The 17,889-nt window shown below is 32.0% G+C and overlaps 1 protein-coding gene across 5 annotated transcripts; it reads left to right on the plus strand.

Annotated features, from left to right (window-relative positions):
* Positions 1 to 1,884: 1,884 nt before the first annotated feature.
* Positions 1,885 to 15,618, plus strand: LOC139491711 (uncharacterized). Of its 5 annotated transcripts, none has more exons than XM_071279543.1 (6): positions 1,885 to 2,337; positions 3,029 to 3,769; positions 5,318 to 5,390; positions 8,934 to 9,017; positions 11,296 to 11,592; positions 13,784 to 15,618. In XM_071279543.1, exons 2-6 carry the CDS (start codon positions 3,650 to 3,652, stop codon positions 15,514 to 15,516), a joined length of 2,307 nt encoding a protein of 768 aa, XP_071135644.1. In that variant the 5' UTR covers positions 1,885 to 2,337; positions 3,029 to 3,649; the 3' UTR covers positions 15,517 to 15,618. The 5 variants fall into 5 exon arrangements, with proteins under 5 accessions (XP_071135644.1, XP_071135643.1, XP_071135641.1 ...); XM_071279542.1 differs by having other exon boundaries at positions 1,968 to 2,165; XM_071279540.1 differs by having other exon boundaries at positions 2,053 to 2,141; positions 3,062 to 3,769.
* Positions 15,619 to 17,889: the final 2,271 nt, after the last annotated feature.

Raw genomic sequence — 17,889 nt, forward strand, 5'->3', positions numbered from 1 at the left:
TTATGTTATAATAACATGTACATCGCGAAAAGGCGAAAACACCAAATTGCGAAATCGAGAAAACGCGAAAACCCGAAGTCGAAACCGCGAAATCGGAAAAAAATATTAGGCCTTTTCGCAATTTCGACTTCGTGATTTTGAATTTCGCGTTTTCGCCGTATATAATTTGAAAGGCGAAAACGCGAAAATGCGAAATGAACTTAACCGGCCACCATATTGACGACCTAAACTTTTGAAAAATTCCCAAAATAAAAAAAAAAAGCCCACAAAAATATTGAACTTTTTAAATCAGAAAGTTAATTATCAAATGGCAAATAGTTATCAAATGTACCAGGCTTATAGTTTAATACGCCACACGCGCTTGTCGTCTACATAAGATTCATCAGTGACGCTCAGATCAAAATAGTTACAAAACCAGCAAGTAGTAAGTTGAAGAGCATTGAGGACCCAAAATTCCAAAAAGCTGTGCCAAATACGTCTAAGGAAATCTATGCATGGGATAAGAAAATCAGAAGCTCTAACATATTTAAGAACGAATGGAAAACAACTGTCATAATCCTGATTTTGTAAAAGTATTTTCTTATATAGAGAATGGTGAATTTAACCTGGTTTTATATCTAGCTAAACCTATCACTTGCATAAAAACACAGATAATTCCTTTATACTGACAACAATTTGTGCGCAAAATAAACAGACATCACAGGTAAAAATGTAAAAAAATGTGAACATTGAAAATGAAATGAAGGTGAATTATTTTGTTAAGGTTCATGTAGCTAAATTAGCTGCGTTTTCATAACAAAATTAACAGAGAACAGAGTAAAGACAAATCCATGCATCTGGAGAAGTTTTTAGACATAGCATGCCCTATACATATAGAAAATTCAAATACATTGTATGTTTTAGAAATTTTAAAACTTAACTTGATTTTGCAGTGCAAACACAAACCACGATGGCCTACGTGAAGGTTTGTAGGTATAACATCAGCTTTACTATTTGAAACTCTTGTTTGAACCTTCTCTTTATAAGCAACATCCCTTAAAAGATGCATGATAAGAGGTGATAACCCTGGTATATTGTAGTTCCACTGTTAGATATATTATTGTATTTCATTGTTGCTGATGTATTTCGTCTATAGAGTGCCTACATGCCTTCTTGTTTTCTTTGTGTGCATAGTTGTTTGTTTTTATAGGGACTAAGATTATCACACAATGTTGACTGCTGTACCAAAATTTTTGATTGTTTTATCTGTTATGTATGTGTATGTTTCGAAGTATGTTTTGCGTACACGTTGTTGTCAATATAATGGAATATTATGTGACTTTCCTACAAGTGAAAGGTTTAGTTATATATAAAACCATATTTGATCAACCATTTTTACGTATCTATGATGAATTTATCTACCAAATCAGGAATATGACAGTTGTTTTCCGTGCGTTTCATTCTTTTTGTATTGCAATTTCTTAAAGGACTTTCTATTTTGAATTTTCCTTGGAGTTCATTTTACTTTTTTTCCATATGCACGCGCTGTCGAAAGATTAAACATACAAGTAAGTTGCGTTAAAGCTATATGATTAAAAAGGACATAAAATAGCCAACTTCAGCAAAGTTCATCTTTGCATGAGGGAGTTTGAACCTCAGTTTGTTAGGCATTTCTTAAATGTATAAACGGGAAATGCTAAAAAAAATATGATACTATATCCTCGTAATGATAAAACTAGCACAAAATAGGTTTTCAAAAGTTATCATGACAACAGGTCTTATATACAAGGACACCCGTTTCTAATTAAAAATCTACACGTTTTAAAAAATAGGCAAATCATTTTTGCTAGCTTGGTTGAAATAAAGGACGGGTTATTTGATTCACTTCCTGGTTAAAAATTCAATATAATTTGGACTATTTACTCAAATAATCTTCCACTATATGTATTTAAGATTCCAACAATATTCATGAAAAATGCAATTTTCAAAATAAATTTGACAGAGACTGGATATTCAAGGATCTTTGTACTGTTTGTTGACTTCGATGCGAAAATATTGCAAAAAATATTTTAGATATATGAGGGGACTTCATTTGTCCGGTACCCGACTGTTACATATCAACCATGAAAACATAGCTTGGTACTTCCTCATCTACAAGTCAAGTAAGTTTAAAAAAAACACTTTGCGTCGGATACTTATGTCACTTTATCAAAGGAGTATCTAACTGCTGGTGAGGAGGTTTATTTTTTTTTTAACTTTAAATCGGAAATGTTAATTATTCAATATTGTAGACTATTTTTTGTAATTCATAACCGATTTTTCATTTTCATTACCTGATTTATTTCATTTAATCAACATGTGAGTTTTTTTTCTGAGTTCTTCATTGTTCAATCAATCGACCAGAACGAAAACATTTACTTGCACTCCTGTGAATTTTTAATTGTGACGTAATTTAAAAGGCGACCATATCTGATGCAGTCACCCAAAACATCTGTGAACTTTCGTTGATATAATCCAATTTATAAATTTACCGTCTACAACACTTTGAATTTTCAAATAACTAAGGATTTTCTAGATTACCGATTTGACGAAACCTCTCGTATTTTTAGGTTCTTAATCATATTACTGCTCTTCAACCTCGTATTTTATTTGGCTTTCAACTTGTTTTGTATTCGAGCGTCAATGATCAGTCCTTTGTGAACATTAAGTACAAAATTATTATTTCCTTGATGTTTATTTGGCAGAATATTGGAAAATAAGTATAAGCATTGTGTCTACATATCGTGTCAAAATTATTAGAGAAACATATTCCACTACCAAATCTTGATTTTATAACCTGAATTTGATTTCTCTCAATCGATTTATGACCTTTGAACACCGGTATGCTACTGTTGCCTTATTTTGAACTCTCGACAGTTACATTTTGAATATTTGGATAGGTTTTATTGCATTAGGGAAACTAACAAACCCATATAAGTGCCCCATTGGCATTCGAGCTGTCATAATTTTTATATGATATTAAAAGTCATACAAAGTTTTAACTATTGAGATTTTTTGTTATACAGTCTGAATATTTTTGTAGAGTAGCTTGAATATGTTCTAATCAAACATGGCTTTTGGAGGACAACAAGATTTTTTAAAGCGACTTCAAGAGCTTTATGGGGATGTTGTGATGAATGTAGTACACGTCTATTTTGAAAGAGAAGTATTGGACAAAACTACGTTTTTCTTGTTTCTTGACAAAAATAAACATGAATTATTTCATGAATTAATTCCCAAGATTTCATGTTGTGAATGTTTTAAGTCGAATTCGATCGCATCCGTTTCTAAGACAGGTTGTTTAGATGCATTTTAGTTTGATCTTTTGTTTGATCGTTCGGCATGTGCGGAAACTAACCATGAGATTAAGAGGGGACAAAACATTCAACAATATTGTGTTTGCAATATAAATCCCAAAACAGTAGAAGTAGCAGATCTTGATATCATTCTGATTCGCGCAGTGATAAAAGCGTGTTGTAAACGAACCCTTCCTGGTCATCCGTCGTGGCTTAAGGAAATCAAAGACGTGAGAAATTATATCGATCACATTGGAAACTCTTGCCGGATCTCTAAATCTGATTTTGAAGAAAAATGGATCAGACTTGAAACAAACACTCTCAACATCGCGTTGATGACTGGAAAATCATTTCAGTTAATGACACAGAAGGATATACAGAGATTGAAAGCGGAACATGATACCATTGACAAGATACAAGTGGTTGTCGAAAATGCAAATGATAGTACAAAAGAGGTAAAAAGTAGTGTAACCTAATATGAAATATACGTCACAATTCCTAGAACAATGACTTTCTGTGTTCATCGTACTGTCTCGTTCCACATGACAGAAATGACAGAAATAAAGAAACTTTATTCGTCTCAGAAAAATATAAATCTCGTTTACAAAATACGCAGATTTAGATAACAATACATTGTATTTGATTTTTCATCGTGTTGGTTACAACAGCAAGGTCTTGAGTAATATTTCCCTTTTTAGGTACCTTTACTTTTCCTTATATCCGTTTATCTACTGTAAATTTAGAAAATTTCGGATGTATTCATTATTGTTTTTCTTGAACAATGGACAAACATGCAAGATTAATCTTTGCGATTTTAGGTAATGGTGCATACAAACATTCCTGTCAAAATATAAAATGTGTATTTATATTTATCGAAAGCCATTTAATGTCTTATAACTCATATCTATTAAAGATATTGTTATTTGTTATAAACTACTAAAAGGTACAGCAGATGGTTTAAAATTAAAATTAAAGTCTTCACAAACTAAAACAAGCTTATATAAACTATGATGGTACAGTTCCTCGGACTGCTCGTGCATCAAAATAACCACAAGAGGAATATAGTTTCAAATCTTAATTCACTAATAAGAAACAAAATGTCTATCCATAAATGTTTCGTTCTGATATTGTCGTTTGTTCGGAAGAACTTTCAAAGAATATGTGAACATGTTTCTATGACATTGATAACTTTTTGTAGATTACAGGTAACATGTTATAGGTTACAAGTGCAAATCTCTTTTTGTTCAGGTGTATAAAAATTTAAAGCGTAAATGTAAATAGTGGTTAAGCGCAAATGTCCTTTGGTATTACTGATATAAAACAAAATGCAAACGTCCTGTGTCCGTCTGTTCACGCCTTGTCGTTTATGATTGAGATAATGTGTTGGCCGGTCTTTGACGATCAAGTTTGATGAAAAATCAACAAAATTCAATGTTTTTAAATACAAAAAAAAGTTTTATTTTACTGTACTATCTGACACATCAAATATTCAGTTTCAAATATATCATTATATACTTTTTTTTTAATAAATCCCATAGACCTATGTTACGCTGTTTGTATTTTCTCATAAAATATTTCATATTTTCTTTAACATTGCACAGTATTATTGAGAAAGTTGAATAATTGTAACAGACATATTTTTGCCGTATTTGTTCCCCGTTTTGAAAATACAGCAGATGTATCCAAACATTTACAATCATGATCCGATACCAGATCTCTCACGATCCGATCGCAATGCTTGACCATCGTTAGGTATTCCTTCATGACCATTTTTCTCGATGTACAGAATAACAGCCGTGAATTCGGTGAACACTGTTACAATATAGGGCAATGAAGAAAACAAAACCAATTTGATTACCATTTATATTAATTATCCTTGAATATTTTTCTGGTAGAATGTGCTCGTTGCATTTAATGAAATTAACCTATTATTCTTAAACTCTGACGTCGTTTTGGCCTTATTCTTATCTGTGATATATTTCATTTTCCTTTGTCTATTTCAGGATATTCTAAACGCTTTAAAGAACCAACCAGGGGTATCACAAGACAAACTTGGACAGATTTGTTATCAATTAAGTATGCAAATATTTTTGATAAGCATAAACCATATCACATATTCTGTAATTTATATAAAAGAATGTTTTACAAAATTAAATATCAAATCAAATTTAAAACTTAATATCAAACGAGGTTTGAAGTTAAATATCGTATGCAATTTGAAGTTATATATCGAATACAATTTGAAGTTAAATATTGAATTCAATCTGAAGTTAAATATCAAATGCAATAAGAGCTAAATATCAAATGCAATCTGAATTCAGATATCATAAGCATTACAGAATTACCAACTGAAACCGATCAATATATCAAACAAGTTACTTTTTGGAATTTTGAATCATCAATGCTCTTCAATTTTGTTCTTGTTTGGCTTTATACATATTTTGATTTGAGCGTCACTGATGAGTCTTTTGTAGACGAAACGCGCGTCTGACGTACTAAATTATAATCCTGGTACCTTTGATAACTATTTAATTAAAAAAAAGTCAATACGTGAACCTTAGAACTTTTTTTTATGCTAATAATTATTTCAACTGAATTGTAAATTGTATCTCAGTACTTGCATTACCATGTGTGTGGAGGGTACTACTTTCTTTTTCTTTTAAATCAGGACAATTATGGCACGTTGAGAGTGGTGTTAAATATAAAGTAGGGAGATAAGGAATGTTTTTATTTCATGAAAGTGTCAAACTGCTACCAATGGATGACACTTCTAGGGTGTTTATTGGTAGAGGCAATATTCCACCTAGAATCCCTCAGTAATTTTATATATACTTTTCTTTATGAAATACATATTTCAGAGCAAGTACGATATTTTGTATTATAAAATGTGGAAGTTTTATTCCTACCAAATACTACAAAATCTACTTGCTTAAATTGCCATTTTATGTTGTGCCGTAATGACCTGTTCCACCTTAGAAATGGGTTTGGATCCAGCTTATTCATTCAAAATGCTACTTGTATACTTGATATAGCTGTCTAAATCCAAAGCCTGGATTTTTATTTTCTTATTATCGTGCCCTTTTTCGTTGTGTGTTTTGTATAAAAATATTGCCATTGATCACTGGTCAATTTGATGTCATTTAGATCGCTTTGCTCAGACTCAACATTCAACGCCATGTTTATTGAAAAGTTCTCTCATTTGTAAGCATATTTTACCAAATATAATATATCACGTCAGTCGCAGGATAATTCGATTATTATGAAATGAGGTTTCTTCAATCAACATACGTAATAAATCTTAAAACTTTACATTGTTTTTTGCTAACTTATGTTTCTTGCCATTCAGACATTTGACAGTGTTTTTGGATTTTTTGCTTAAAGTTGACTTCGTAAGCATGGGTCCCTTTTCAAAAGTCTCCCATAGGGGAAATTTTGTTCTCTATGTTAAAGAAATCTTCAACTTGCTCTATTTTGCCTGTGAAGAAACCCGTCAACCGAAATCTGATGCGACTGTCATATAAGTGAGAGGTTAAGCGCTATAAAACCTGATTCAATCCACCATTTTCTACATTTGAAAATGTTTGAACCAAGTCATGAATATAACAGTTGTTGTCCATGTGTTTTGTCATTTGATTTTGTCATTCATTAATTAGGGACTTTACAATTGAATTTTTCTAGGATTTCAGTATTTTTGTGATTTTACTTTTTATTATATTGACAGTGTAATTTGATGTTTTATTTCCATTTGAACTTATCTAAGATGTTTATTCATAGGACAGACAGATGCAGATGTGTGCATGATGGGGAAAATTTCACCAATGGGGGCGCTACTATAACTTGTTTGTATTACTTTCCGTTAAACTCAAATTCATTGTTTCTTAGAATTAATTAAATAAATGCAGTTCAATATTTTTTGTTGAGAATATTCAAAGGATATTCTTTTGTGTCGATTAATTCTTCTGCATTGATAACTGTTTCTTTTAAATTATCAATGATCATATTTGTGTGCATTTACGTTTCATCATAGGCAATACGAATGCATTCCCGTTTTACCTCATGTGTTTGATTAATGAAATCTTTTGTTTCTTGAACTTAAAAGTTATGCCTCTTCAAAAATGGGTTTATATGAAATCATTTTATCTCTCAATGCGTCTCAAGGGAGAGTTACACTTATTGATGATCAGTCGTAAGGAACATTAATTAATACTCCTCCTAGTTGACAATTTCGCAATGCCTCATTAATTATTTCGAGATTAATTTAATGAAATTTCGAAAGATTGTAATAGCTTGGATTAATACTGAAGACTGAAGGTCCATAAATTCCATGTGGGGTGAGAGCGAAGCTCGAATCCCCAAATGGAATTTTACTGACCTCATATATATCGTATTAGGTCACTAGCACACCGTGTAACGAATTTATCTTACCGACTATCTTCACATGTGGTATATTGACTAGCGGCCTATCAAAGTGATCTTGAGTCTTCAATACTTAGTATTAAGATCCTACTTCCATTTGTCTATACAGAAAACAAATGCCAGCAATAACAACTTTTTCGATTTTTTTGTTTTATGAGTTTATATCAATCGTTCATTACATGTATCAATTTCTTCGACTGTTGAATCCTTTCAGAATGTTTTTTGTTTAGAAAGGGAAGTAACTTCGTTAAACTAACAATAACCACTTGCTAGCTTTAATTATGTTTTACGAACTTATTTCAACTTTTCATCATCAATTTTTTCGTCTGTTGAATCCTTTCAGAATTTTCCTCAACACAGTGTTGATTTTATAGAGGATTTGTGGCATCTTTTTTGTTTTGAAAGGGAAGTAATTCCTTACAACCCCATATGATAACTAACCATGTATGGTAACTAACCATGTATGGTAACTAACCCTTTACTTTTTAAAACACACTATATCAACTATACATAATCACCACGTGTAGTCTTTTTTAGGTAAAGATTCCATGAAATGCAATCAAAACCTTATGGGACTGACTGAATATCTTAATGAATGAATGTTACAAGACTTATCACTACCTATTTTGATTCACAAAATATAGTGCATTGATCATAACATTCTATACATCCTATCCATGAACATATTAAGAAATTTATCGATGTAATATATGCTCAGAAAATCAAGGCACACAATGATGCTACACATGTCAAGAAAATAACATAACTTTTGCAAGGTGCAGAAATCTAATATCTGGTCTAAAATAGAATGATGTCATCTTTAAAATTTTTGAGTTATCTTCCTTTGTCTAGAATTGCTGTTTAATCAACTACAGACAATTTAATATTTAATTTTACTTCCCACTGATAAATTGAAGCAATCTTTACCGTTCAGTGCGTACAAGCTTTGATTTTAAGAAGGAAGTTGATGTGTATTGTTTTTCATGAAATAATTACAATGGATATCCGATTTTGACATAATAATTTAAGTAATATTCTAACTTGAACTGAACGTTATGTTAAATTTCATATACAAAAAAACCCACACATAATCGAAATCGTTAAATGATTTTGAGTTAAATACTGCCCGGTTTCTTTTAAGAATTTGGTTTTTCCATTTGCTTAACGGTTCTTGAACATGTTGAATTTCGTTGACATTTTCAGATCAACTACTTTTCAAGATAACTGACCTAGAAGTTAATATTTCGACAAGGCGAAACACAGATGAAATTGTAAGCGAACAGACAGGTATGTAGCAGCCTTTTTAAAATCTAATAGCACATTCTACTAAATATATATATAAAAAAACTAAATCATTAGTTCCCTGTAAAGACACAGATGAAACGATATAGGTCATGTTGTACAACTATGTACATATACTTCCCTGTGCTATTGTCCTTTTTGGTTTATCTTATCATTACTGTAGAGTCGGCATTGATTGCGTAGTTGCGCAGTAATATCATTGATATAGGGTCACATCAACAATACAATTTTCATAAATAGAAATATTCACGGAATTTTCAAGTTACATATCTACTAGTATTAATTTTGACAGAGTTTACTGTCGTTTAAATTGTCAAAATAAAATGCACCAAATGTAAAATATCTTTCAACGTTATTCAACTGCATATGTTCTATAAACACGAATCGTGCGGATGCAACGATTTTCAAAGATTTGAAGAATAAAATAAAGATGGTTACATTATCATTTATCTGCCAATTCCCTTTCATAATCTCTTTTAGTTTATATATAAGTAACTATGTCAGTCAAATCTCATTTATGCTATTCAACTAGAAAAAAAGGTTGCCACACTCACACTTGAATCCTATTTCTGCTGTGTCGTAGACATTGAAATCAATATTATCATCGGGTTACTATTAAACTTTATGTAACAAGATATGTTATCATTTTCCAGTTCCTTACTTTCCATTTTAATCTAGCCAACATCTACTTTCCTTGATAACTACTTGAACGAAAACTATCGAAGCAGAGGTTCTTAAATGGTATCTTCAATTGAAATCAGTAGCGAACATTTTGTTTAACTACAACTTTGTTCATATGAAACATGTTCAGCATAAGCCGATACCGAAACCGAAACCGATACCGAAACCAAAAATAGTAGTGAGGTAAACTATACATGTTCATAATGTTAATTAACTAAAGCGTTTAACTCCATTGTATTAAATTATGAATTAAAGTTTTGCTAACATCAAACATAAAAGAAATTTGTACAAATGTAGTGTAACATCTTAACCAAATGAAAGTTTATTTTCCTCTGTCTTATCCTCTCATTTTTTTATGTATTTTAGTAAATTTGTATCCAAATCTAAATTATATATAACTTGCTTTAGTATATTTAATATTTATTTCTCGTTGAATTTCACTTTGATTTTTTGATAGATTCATGTAAATTGTTGAATTGAAGTAATAATCCATCTAGTGTATTCAAATTTCACACAATATAATGGAGTAACAGGGTTGAATTGAATAAACATTTACCATTTACATGATTTACCTCACTTATATTTTTGGTTTCGGTATCGGTATCGGTATCGGTATCGGTTTCTGTTTCGATATCGGCTTATGGTGAACATGTCTATGACTGTTAATCAACGAGGAAACAATCCATTCGTAGCGAGATTCACAATGAACCACATGGATTGTGCATTTTCTGTTTCGATAATTATAAATCAATGGTTTCAACTCATAGTGGTACATTTGCCATTACATAGTTTTTTGTTGTCATTGTTTTGTAATTATTATCTAAATGTACATTTAGTAACTCACAAAGCCAATCTTAAATTAAATTTTTGTACTCGCTCATTTTTTATGCCTAGTCGCTGTGAACGAGTGCGGTGATATTATTTTAATTAATAGTAGATTGCTCACAAAGCGTTAAAACTAAATAAAATTTGACACTAAAAGTATACTTCATTGATATCGTTTATGTTATTTACAAAAAATCTCATCAAATTTGGATTTTGAATAAATTGAAATACGAAATCAATAAACCAATCATAGATACCCGCTTTAAAATTTTGTACACCAGACGCGTGTTTCGTCTACATTAGACTCATCATTGATGCTCGAATAAAAAAATTCCAAAAAATCCATATATATAAAAAAGTTAACAGACATTTTATTCTCCATGGGTAGCATTAGATCAAAAGTAAGTCCTTCGGTAATGACATGAAAGCAAATTTATCAAATAATCAATATATAAATTCATCTCCCTCAGACAAAGTTGACCCGAGACGTATTTGAAAATGATTTCAGATCCTTTTTGGTTAAAAAGGTCTTGGACTATTTTGATTCTTATCCATCCTTAGCTTTCAAATATTCGGATGTGAGCGTTCATAATACAAGTAAATCAAGAACAGCACTTCAAACGCACGAAATTCACTAAATGTTCTAATAATTTTAAACGTCATTTGCAGTTGTCAAACATTAGGTCAAGATTCATTCAACCAAATACCATAAAATAATACGCAACTAGTCATGCGTCCTTTTATTTTTATTTAAAAGATCCTACAAAGTGCTATGTTCGATGGACACTTTCGACTCCAAGTAGCTGGTGTGTTGAAGATATCAAACGGAGGCTTAAAAACGTAACAGAGTTAACAAACTTCACATTAGAATTTGTTTATGCGGGATCGATTATAATGGACACATCAGTTTCTTTAGATTTAGTTAAAGATCCGGAGAAATTTTGTATGGCATTCTTAGAGTTTTTGCAGAATTTTGTAAAAACTTGTGAGATCGATACCACCATTGTCGTCATTGTAGATGTAGCTATATTAACATCTTTATTGCCATATAGAGGTAAGTAAGTGACTTGGAAAATAATAAGTAACTTAAGTTTCAACTCCCAAAGGATAAGTTCATCTAAGATGGATTCTTCTATTCCTTTAAGCTCCTATTTCTTCGTATAGCTCCTCGTGCTTTCAAGTACCTTTAAAGCTCTATCTTTCACATTTGAGCTTGGGCGTCAATAATGAGGGGTAATTAAGAAATAGTTCATGGAAACCATAGATTTGTTGGAAAATGACCCAGGCCATGAGTAAATTTCCAACAAATCTATGACTAAACTTAACCTTTTTAGATAAAGATACATTTTTACCAATAAATCTAAAGCTTTCTTAAATACCGCTATTAAAAATGTGTTTAATTCTTTTAAATTTTTACCCCAACATATGCCATTTTCGAATTCACATTTTTCTCTCGTAAGCTACTGTTAAATCCACAGTTGACATTTCGTAGATAAGGAGCCACTATGTTGACCTGCCGAAATCAGTAAATGCAATAGAATAGAAGATACACGAAACCTACCTCACACTCCATTGTTAAATGCAATATTATTTGAATTCGGATGGTTTACGTAAGGGAAAACCTTCAGCTTTAGCGTTTTTATTCGTATGATGTCATGTTTTGAAATAACTTTAATGCGCGAAAAGAATTAATGGACTTTCGCTAAATTTTATTATTTTAATTTTGTACATTGTTTCCGAGCTCTCATGAATTCCTTTTGTTATGCATCGGAAGAAGAATTAAGGTTGGTTTCTGAAGGTTTTTTTTCAATTACAATTTTTGACACATCAAAATCGGCATAGCGTTTGTACATAGGTTACGATACATGTGGATTAACATGGGAGGTTTATTGTAACTGCAATTATTATGTACATATGAGTCTGTGCTAAGTATTAATATATTGAGAAATGTATCACGGTGTTGTTTACAAAGCGAAAGAAGCACGTCATATAAGAATATAGAACTTCGCATCCGAGGAACAAAAGTTATGAAGTGTGATTTGTATTTTTTTGAACTGGGTCGATATTGCTTCAGGTCGAACGTATACACATCTTAGTATTCAGTGTTTCGATACTTATATACAAACAGCACAAAGCCATAGCTACCATCAAACCACTTTGACTATTCTTTTTGTAACCCTTTCGATCGGTAATAGAGTACCGTGATATCCTGTGCTGTCGAACTTTTTTTTTTGGTTTCAAGGTTCCTGATGAGGGCAAAGTCAGTAAAGGGCTTCCAACTCACTTAAATAAAAAGTTGTTATACTAATAAAGTATGTTTCATCATAAAAATACCAAAAAAGAAGAGATACTGAAGTTCTCTTTAAGAAATATTTATTCTTATCAAATGTGTGTAAAATTTTGACGTTTATACGTACACTTAATTTACTTAATTTTGCAGAAAAGTAAAGTGACACGAGGGCCATTTTTGTGTGCCGCGATATTTTGATTTGATTTCATCGTATAGGTATTCTATTTAAATATTATCGATCACTAATCTTTAGACTTTCATATGCTTTTCCTTTTTGTGTTTAAAACATCGTTATTTTTAGGCGATCGGATGGCTGTTTAATTTACTGGTGCATAAGTTCAAATATTTTTTACAGTTTGTGTTTGCATTTTTATGTTTCAGCACATTACCAGATTAGACATAAAACATTTTAAACCCTGGCATGCATGTATTTGCCAGTCCCAAGGCAGGAGGCTGTAATTCAATGGTTGTCGTGGGTTGCTGTCTGGTACCTTTGGTTTTTTTATCCAGGATTTTAAATCAAAATGAGCTCATTTGATGCACAATTCAATTGAAATTAATATTTGAATAAAATTGAGAATGGAAATGGGGAATGTGTCAAAGAGACAACAACCCAACCATAGAACAGACAACAGCAGAAGGTCACCAACAGGTCTTCAATGCAGCGAGAAATTCCAAAACCCGGAGGCGTTTGAAGTATGATCTGCTTTTTCTACCCAAGCACCTGCGATCACCGCCGGTTTTTGGTGGGACTTGTTGTTCAATCTATAGTGTCCTATGTTGCGTTTGTATACTGATGTTTGTCTTTTCATTGCCATGACGTGGTCAGTTAATTTTCGACTTACGAGTTTGAATATATCGCTTTGGTATCTTTGGTCTCTGTTAAAAACTATCGATGTAATGTACGTACATTTCTATGTCATATTAATTCTCAAAGATTTGTTAATATTTGTAGGTACAAGAAAACGTTCTTTCGGAAGATGTCGAACATGTAAAAATAGAAACATGACTACTGATTCAGACAAGTGGTGTAAAGATTGCCAAGAACTTTTCTGTAACACCTGTTCCATGGTTCACGGTGCTACCAATTACTCGGCTAATCACAATATATTATGTTTAAACGAAAGTATGGAACATTTTCCACCGAAAATTTCACAAACATTAATATGCAATGAACATGATCGCGATTTTCTTTTCTTTTGCGAAACACATCAACAGATCAGCTGTATTGAGTGTGTAAGGTCTTATCACTCCTCAAATTGTGACATTGTAGCGCTTACCTTTGCTGCTCTTAACAGAACATCGTCATCTGCATTAGAAAAAAGCATAGAACTGAATGTACAAGAGCTAATTGCTGACATAGAACAAGTTTTATCTGATCTAGCCATATTCTTATCGTCCATTGAGCTACAATACTCTCAAATCAAAACTTCTATAGCAGATGAGTGTAAAGGAAATGAGACAATGAATACGACATTAAAAGACTTGAAATCAAAGTATGAAACATGCACATATGTGATAGAAAAGGATGTAAACACATTGAAATCAATTAAACTTAATATTTCTGCAGTTGATATTCAGTTATACCAAGCGAAAAGATATTGTTCTGAGCGTCAAGCATTTGTCTTCATGCACAACGCAATTAAAAGTGTTAGTAAGGCAGATGAAACATTTAGATCATACATCAATACTATGAAGACAGTGAACCTTCATTGTGAATCAGGTGAACAACTTCACATGCAAGGTTATCAAAAAGAAATAATCGACATAGTATGTCAATTCAAACCTTATAATTTCCATTCCGCAAGAAAATATGAAAATAATAAGCAGGCTCAGGCTCAAATTTCTGAAATGAAAAAGAAAAACATTGATACGATTCGGTTGTCAAAGGAATTCGTCTTTAACATCGAATTCAACCGACAACGAAACTTCGAGTTTAATTTCGCATGTTTAAATGACAAATTATTTATTAATAATACCGCAGGAGGGCTTACTGTATATAATATCGATGGCAAATTTCACAAAGAAATTGATCTTCCAGTCCGACCCGAATTTGAATATCCAAGGATTGTATGTGACAGAGTTGACGATATTACGGTTATCAACAAAGACTTGTTAGCTGTGATGAGACGAAAAGATATATTATGTGTTAATGTAAATGACAAAGTTAATCAACAAATAACGAAGATTTGCGATCGAAACTCATCATATCTAAGATTATCTTGTTATGAAGAATTACTGTATTTTTTAAATGAAAGATTAAGCATCACTGTTAAAGACTTGGCTGGGGATGTTGTCAGAACCATTGATATCAAACATAATTTTTATGAGGATATCTTATCGTTTGTCGTTGATAAGAATAAGATTTTTATTTTATCAGGTCACTTTTATTTGGCTCTTACGTGTTTCAATCTACATGGTCGATTATTTTGGAGTGCAAAGATCCCAGAAAACATCTGCAGAAGACCTTCAACTATACAAATAACCGTGGATAAATGGGGAAATTGTTATGTACCAAGTAGTGATAGCAATATCACAGTTATATCAAACGATGGCCAGCAAAGTAAATTATTATTGCCAGATTCGGACATCATCGAAAATCCAACTGGAGTAGTTTTTGAGAAGACGAACAATCGTCTTGTTGTTTTTGATTATGATCGTATATGCACAGTCTTTCATGTAACTTAAAGCGAATTATCAAAAACGCATTCACAATTATATAACTACACATTGTGATAGTTTAATTTTTGCAATTGATATAAATGCTGTGTAAGCTGGATTTCCCCTGTAAATAAAGGCGACAGTAGTATACCCCTGATCAAAATTCATTAATCGATTGAGAGAAAACAAATCCGGGTTACAAACTAAAACCGAGGGAAACACATCGCCTTTAAGAGGAAAACAACGAAACAACAGGAACACTTAAGTGCAACAAAAACAAACAAACGACAATGTAACACACACAGAAACGAACTATAAGATAACAACTTCAATTTTCCTGACTTGGTACAGGACATTTTAAGAAAATAATTGTAAGGGTTCCGCCTACTTTTACTGTAAGCCGCCGGCTCAACAAAAATAGGGGAAAATGATTAAAAATGTTCCTGTTGATACTACTACTGATTGTAAGAAGCTTCTGTCAAAGTTGGTAAAAATCCAGCATGGTTTATGAATTTAATAAATGTTTTTAAAACTTTTACTGCACACAGTATGTAATGTTAACTGGAAGAAAATCTAAGTCCATTGATAAGTAATATACGAAAAAAAAATAAATAACTTTTTACAAATTTCCTTCTGGCTACCAGCCTTAGATCATAAAGAGGCTTTTGTCCAATGTTGGTACAAATCAAGGATAGTTTAAGAAAGTTATTTCAATTTTTAAAACTTTACCCACTGACTGAATACAATATTAACTAGCAGTTCATTTATAAGTAAAAGTCGGATAAACAGGATTTTTTTCCACAAAAATTTACTTCTGGATACTATCTTATTATTATAAATAAGCTTCTGTCCAAGTTTGGTAGAAATCAAGGATAGTCTAAGAATTCTCGTTTGAATTGTTTTACGTTGTCTTATCGGGGCCTTTTATAGCTGACTATGCGGTATGGGCTTTGCTCATTGTTGAAGGCCGTACGGTGACCTATAGTTGTAAATGTCTATGTCATTTTGGTGTCTTGTGGACAGTTGTCTCATTGGCAATCATACCACATCTTCTTCTTTTTTTTATAAGAAAGTTATTACAATTCACAGAGTGAATATTTGTGGACACCGCCGCCGGCGACGACGGAATGTAGGATCGCTGTCTCGCTTATACGACAAAAGTCGAAGGTTCGAACAAAATGGTGGGGTGAACCTGGTTTTGTGGCTAGCAGAACCTCGCGCTTTTATGGCAATCATAAACATAACACTAAAATGACAACATTACATGACAGGACTACAGTACAAATATAGGCCACAGTAGTATACCGCTGTTCGAAAGTCGATTGAGAGTAAATCCGGATTAAGAACTAAAACCGAGGGAAACATTATAAGAGAAATACAACGAGACAACAGAAACACTAAAGTGCAACAAAAGACAAAAAAAAGTAAAATCACAAAAATATTGAACTCATAGGAAAATTCAATCGGAAAGTCCCTTATCACATGGCAAAATCAAATGACGAAACACATCAAACGAATGGACAACAACTGTCATAATCCTGACTTGGTACAGGCATTTTCAAATGTAGAAAATTGTGGATTGAGCCTGGTTTTATAACGCTTAACCTCTTAATTTTACGACAGTATCGTTGATATTTACAACGATGCGTGAACAAAACAGACATAATAAATAAAATAGTCAAAATATTGGTACAGCAATCATCAATGTGTTACAATCGTAAAACAAACAATTTTACAAAAAAGCACACAAGCATCTACAAATTAAAACACATTCATTACTTAGCGTGTCTGGCGTCAGAAAATGTATACGTCACATAGGAAGAAATGTTGTCGTTCAATGTTTACACAAAACAATTTTATAATTTCACATGGGGAATGTTAGCATACAGGGTAAAACAATCAAACGTATGTTAGAAGTAATTTCAGAAATAAACCGATATTTAAAATTGTTCAGAAGTTCTGTAGAATTTCTAAGAATCCACAAATGGTTGATACCACTACTCGATTACAATAATTTTGTCGTTTGTCGTTCAACGTATTTTGTAATATATAATAGAACTATAACATAATGACACTTAATAGAAGAATAACATAATGACGGGATCTTTTAAAGAACAGAGTCACGTTATAAGAACCAAAGAAACACAAAAAGTCGCATAAACAAAACACACCAGTAAAAATGAAAGATAATACAAACACATTGACGGGATGTACAAGTACCGAGCCAAATATAACATACACAGAAACGAACTATAAGATAAAAACTTCCATTTTCTGACTTGGAACAGGACATTTTAAGAAAAAAAAAATGGTGGTTGAACCTGGTTTTGTGGCTAGCCCAAACCTGGTGCTTTTATGGCAATGTTAAATATAACACTAAAAAGGACAACATTACATGAC

Source organism: Mytilus edulis, chromosome 10 (genome assembly GCF_963676685.1).
Source record: "Mytilus edulis chromosome 10, xbMytEdul2.2, whole genome shotgun sequence".
Taxonomy (NCBI): domain Eukaryota; kingdom Metazoa; phylum Mollusca; class Bivalvia; order Mytilida; family Mytilidae; genus Mytilus; species Mytilus edulis.

Coding starts and splice junctions, on each gene's coding strand:
- LOC139491711 (XM_071279543.1), top strand. CDS start 3,650: ATGACTGGAAAATCATTTCAGTTAATGACACAGAAGGATATACAGAGA. Junction 3,770..5,317: donor CAAATGATAGTACAAAAGAG/GTAAAAAGTAGT, acceptor TGTCTATTTCAG/GATATTCTAAACGCTTTAAA. Junction 11,593..13,783: donor ATCTTTATTGCCATATAGAG/GTAAGTAAGTGA, acceptor TAATATTTGTAG/GTACAAGAAAACGTTCTTTC.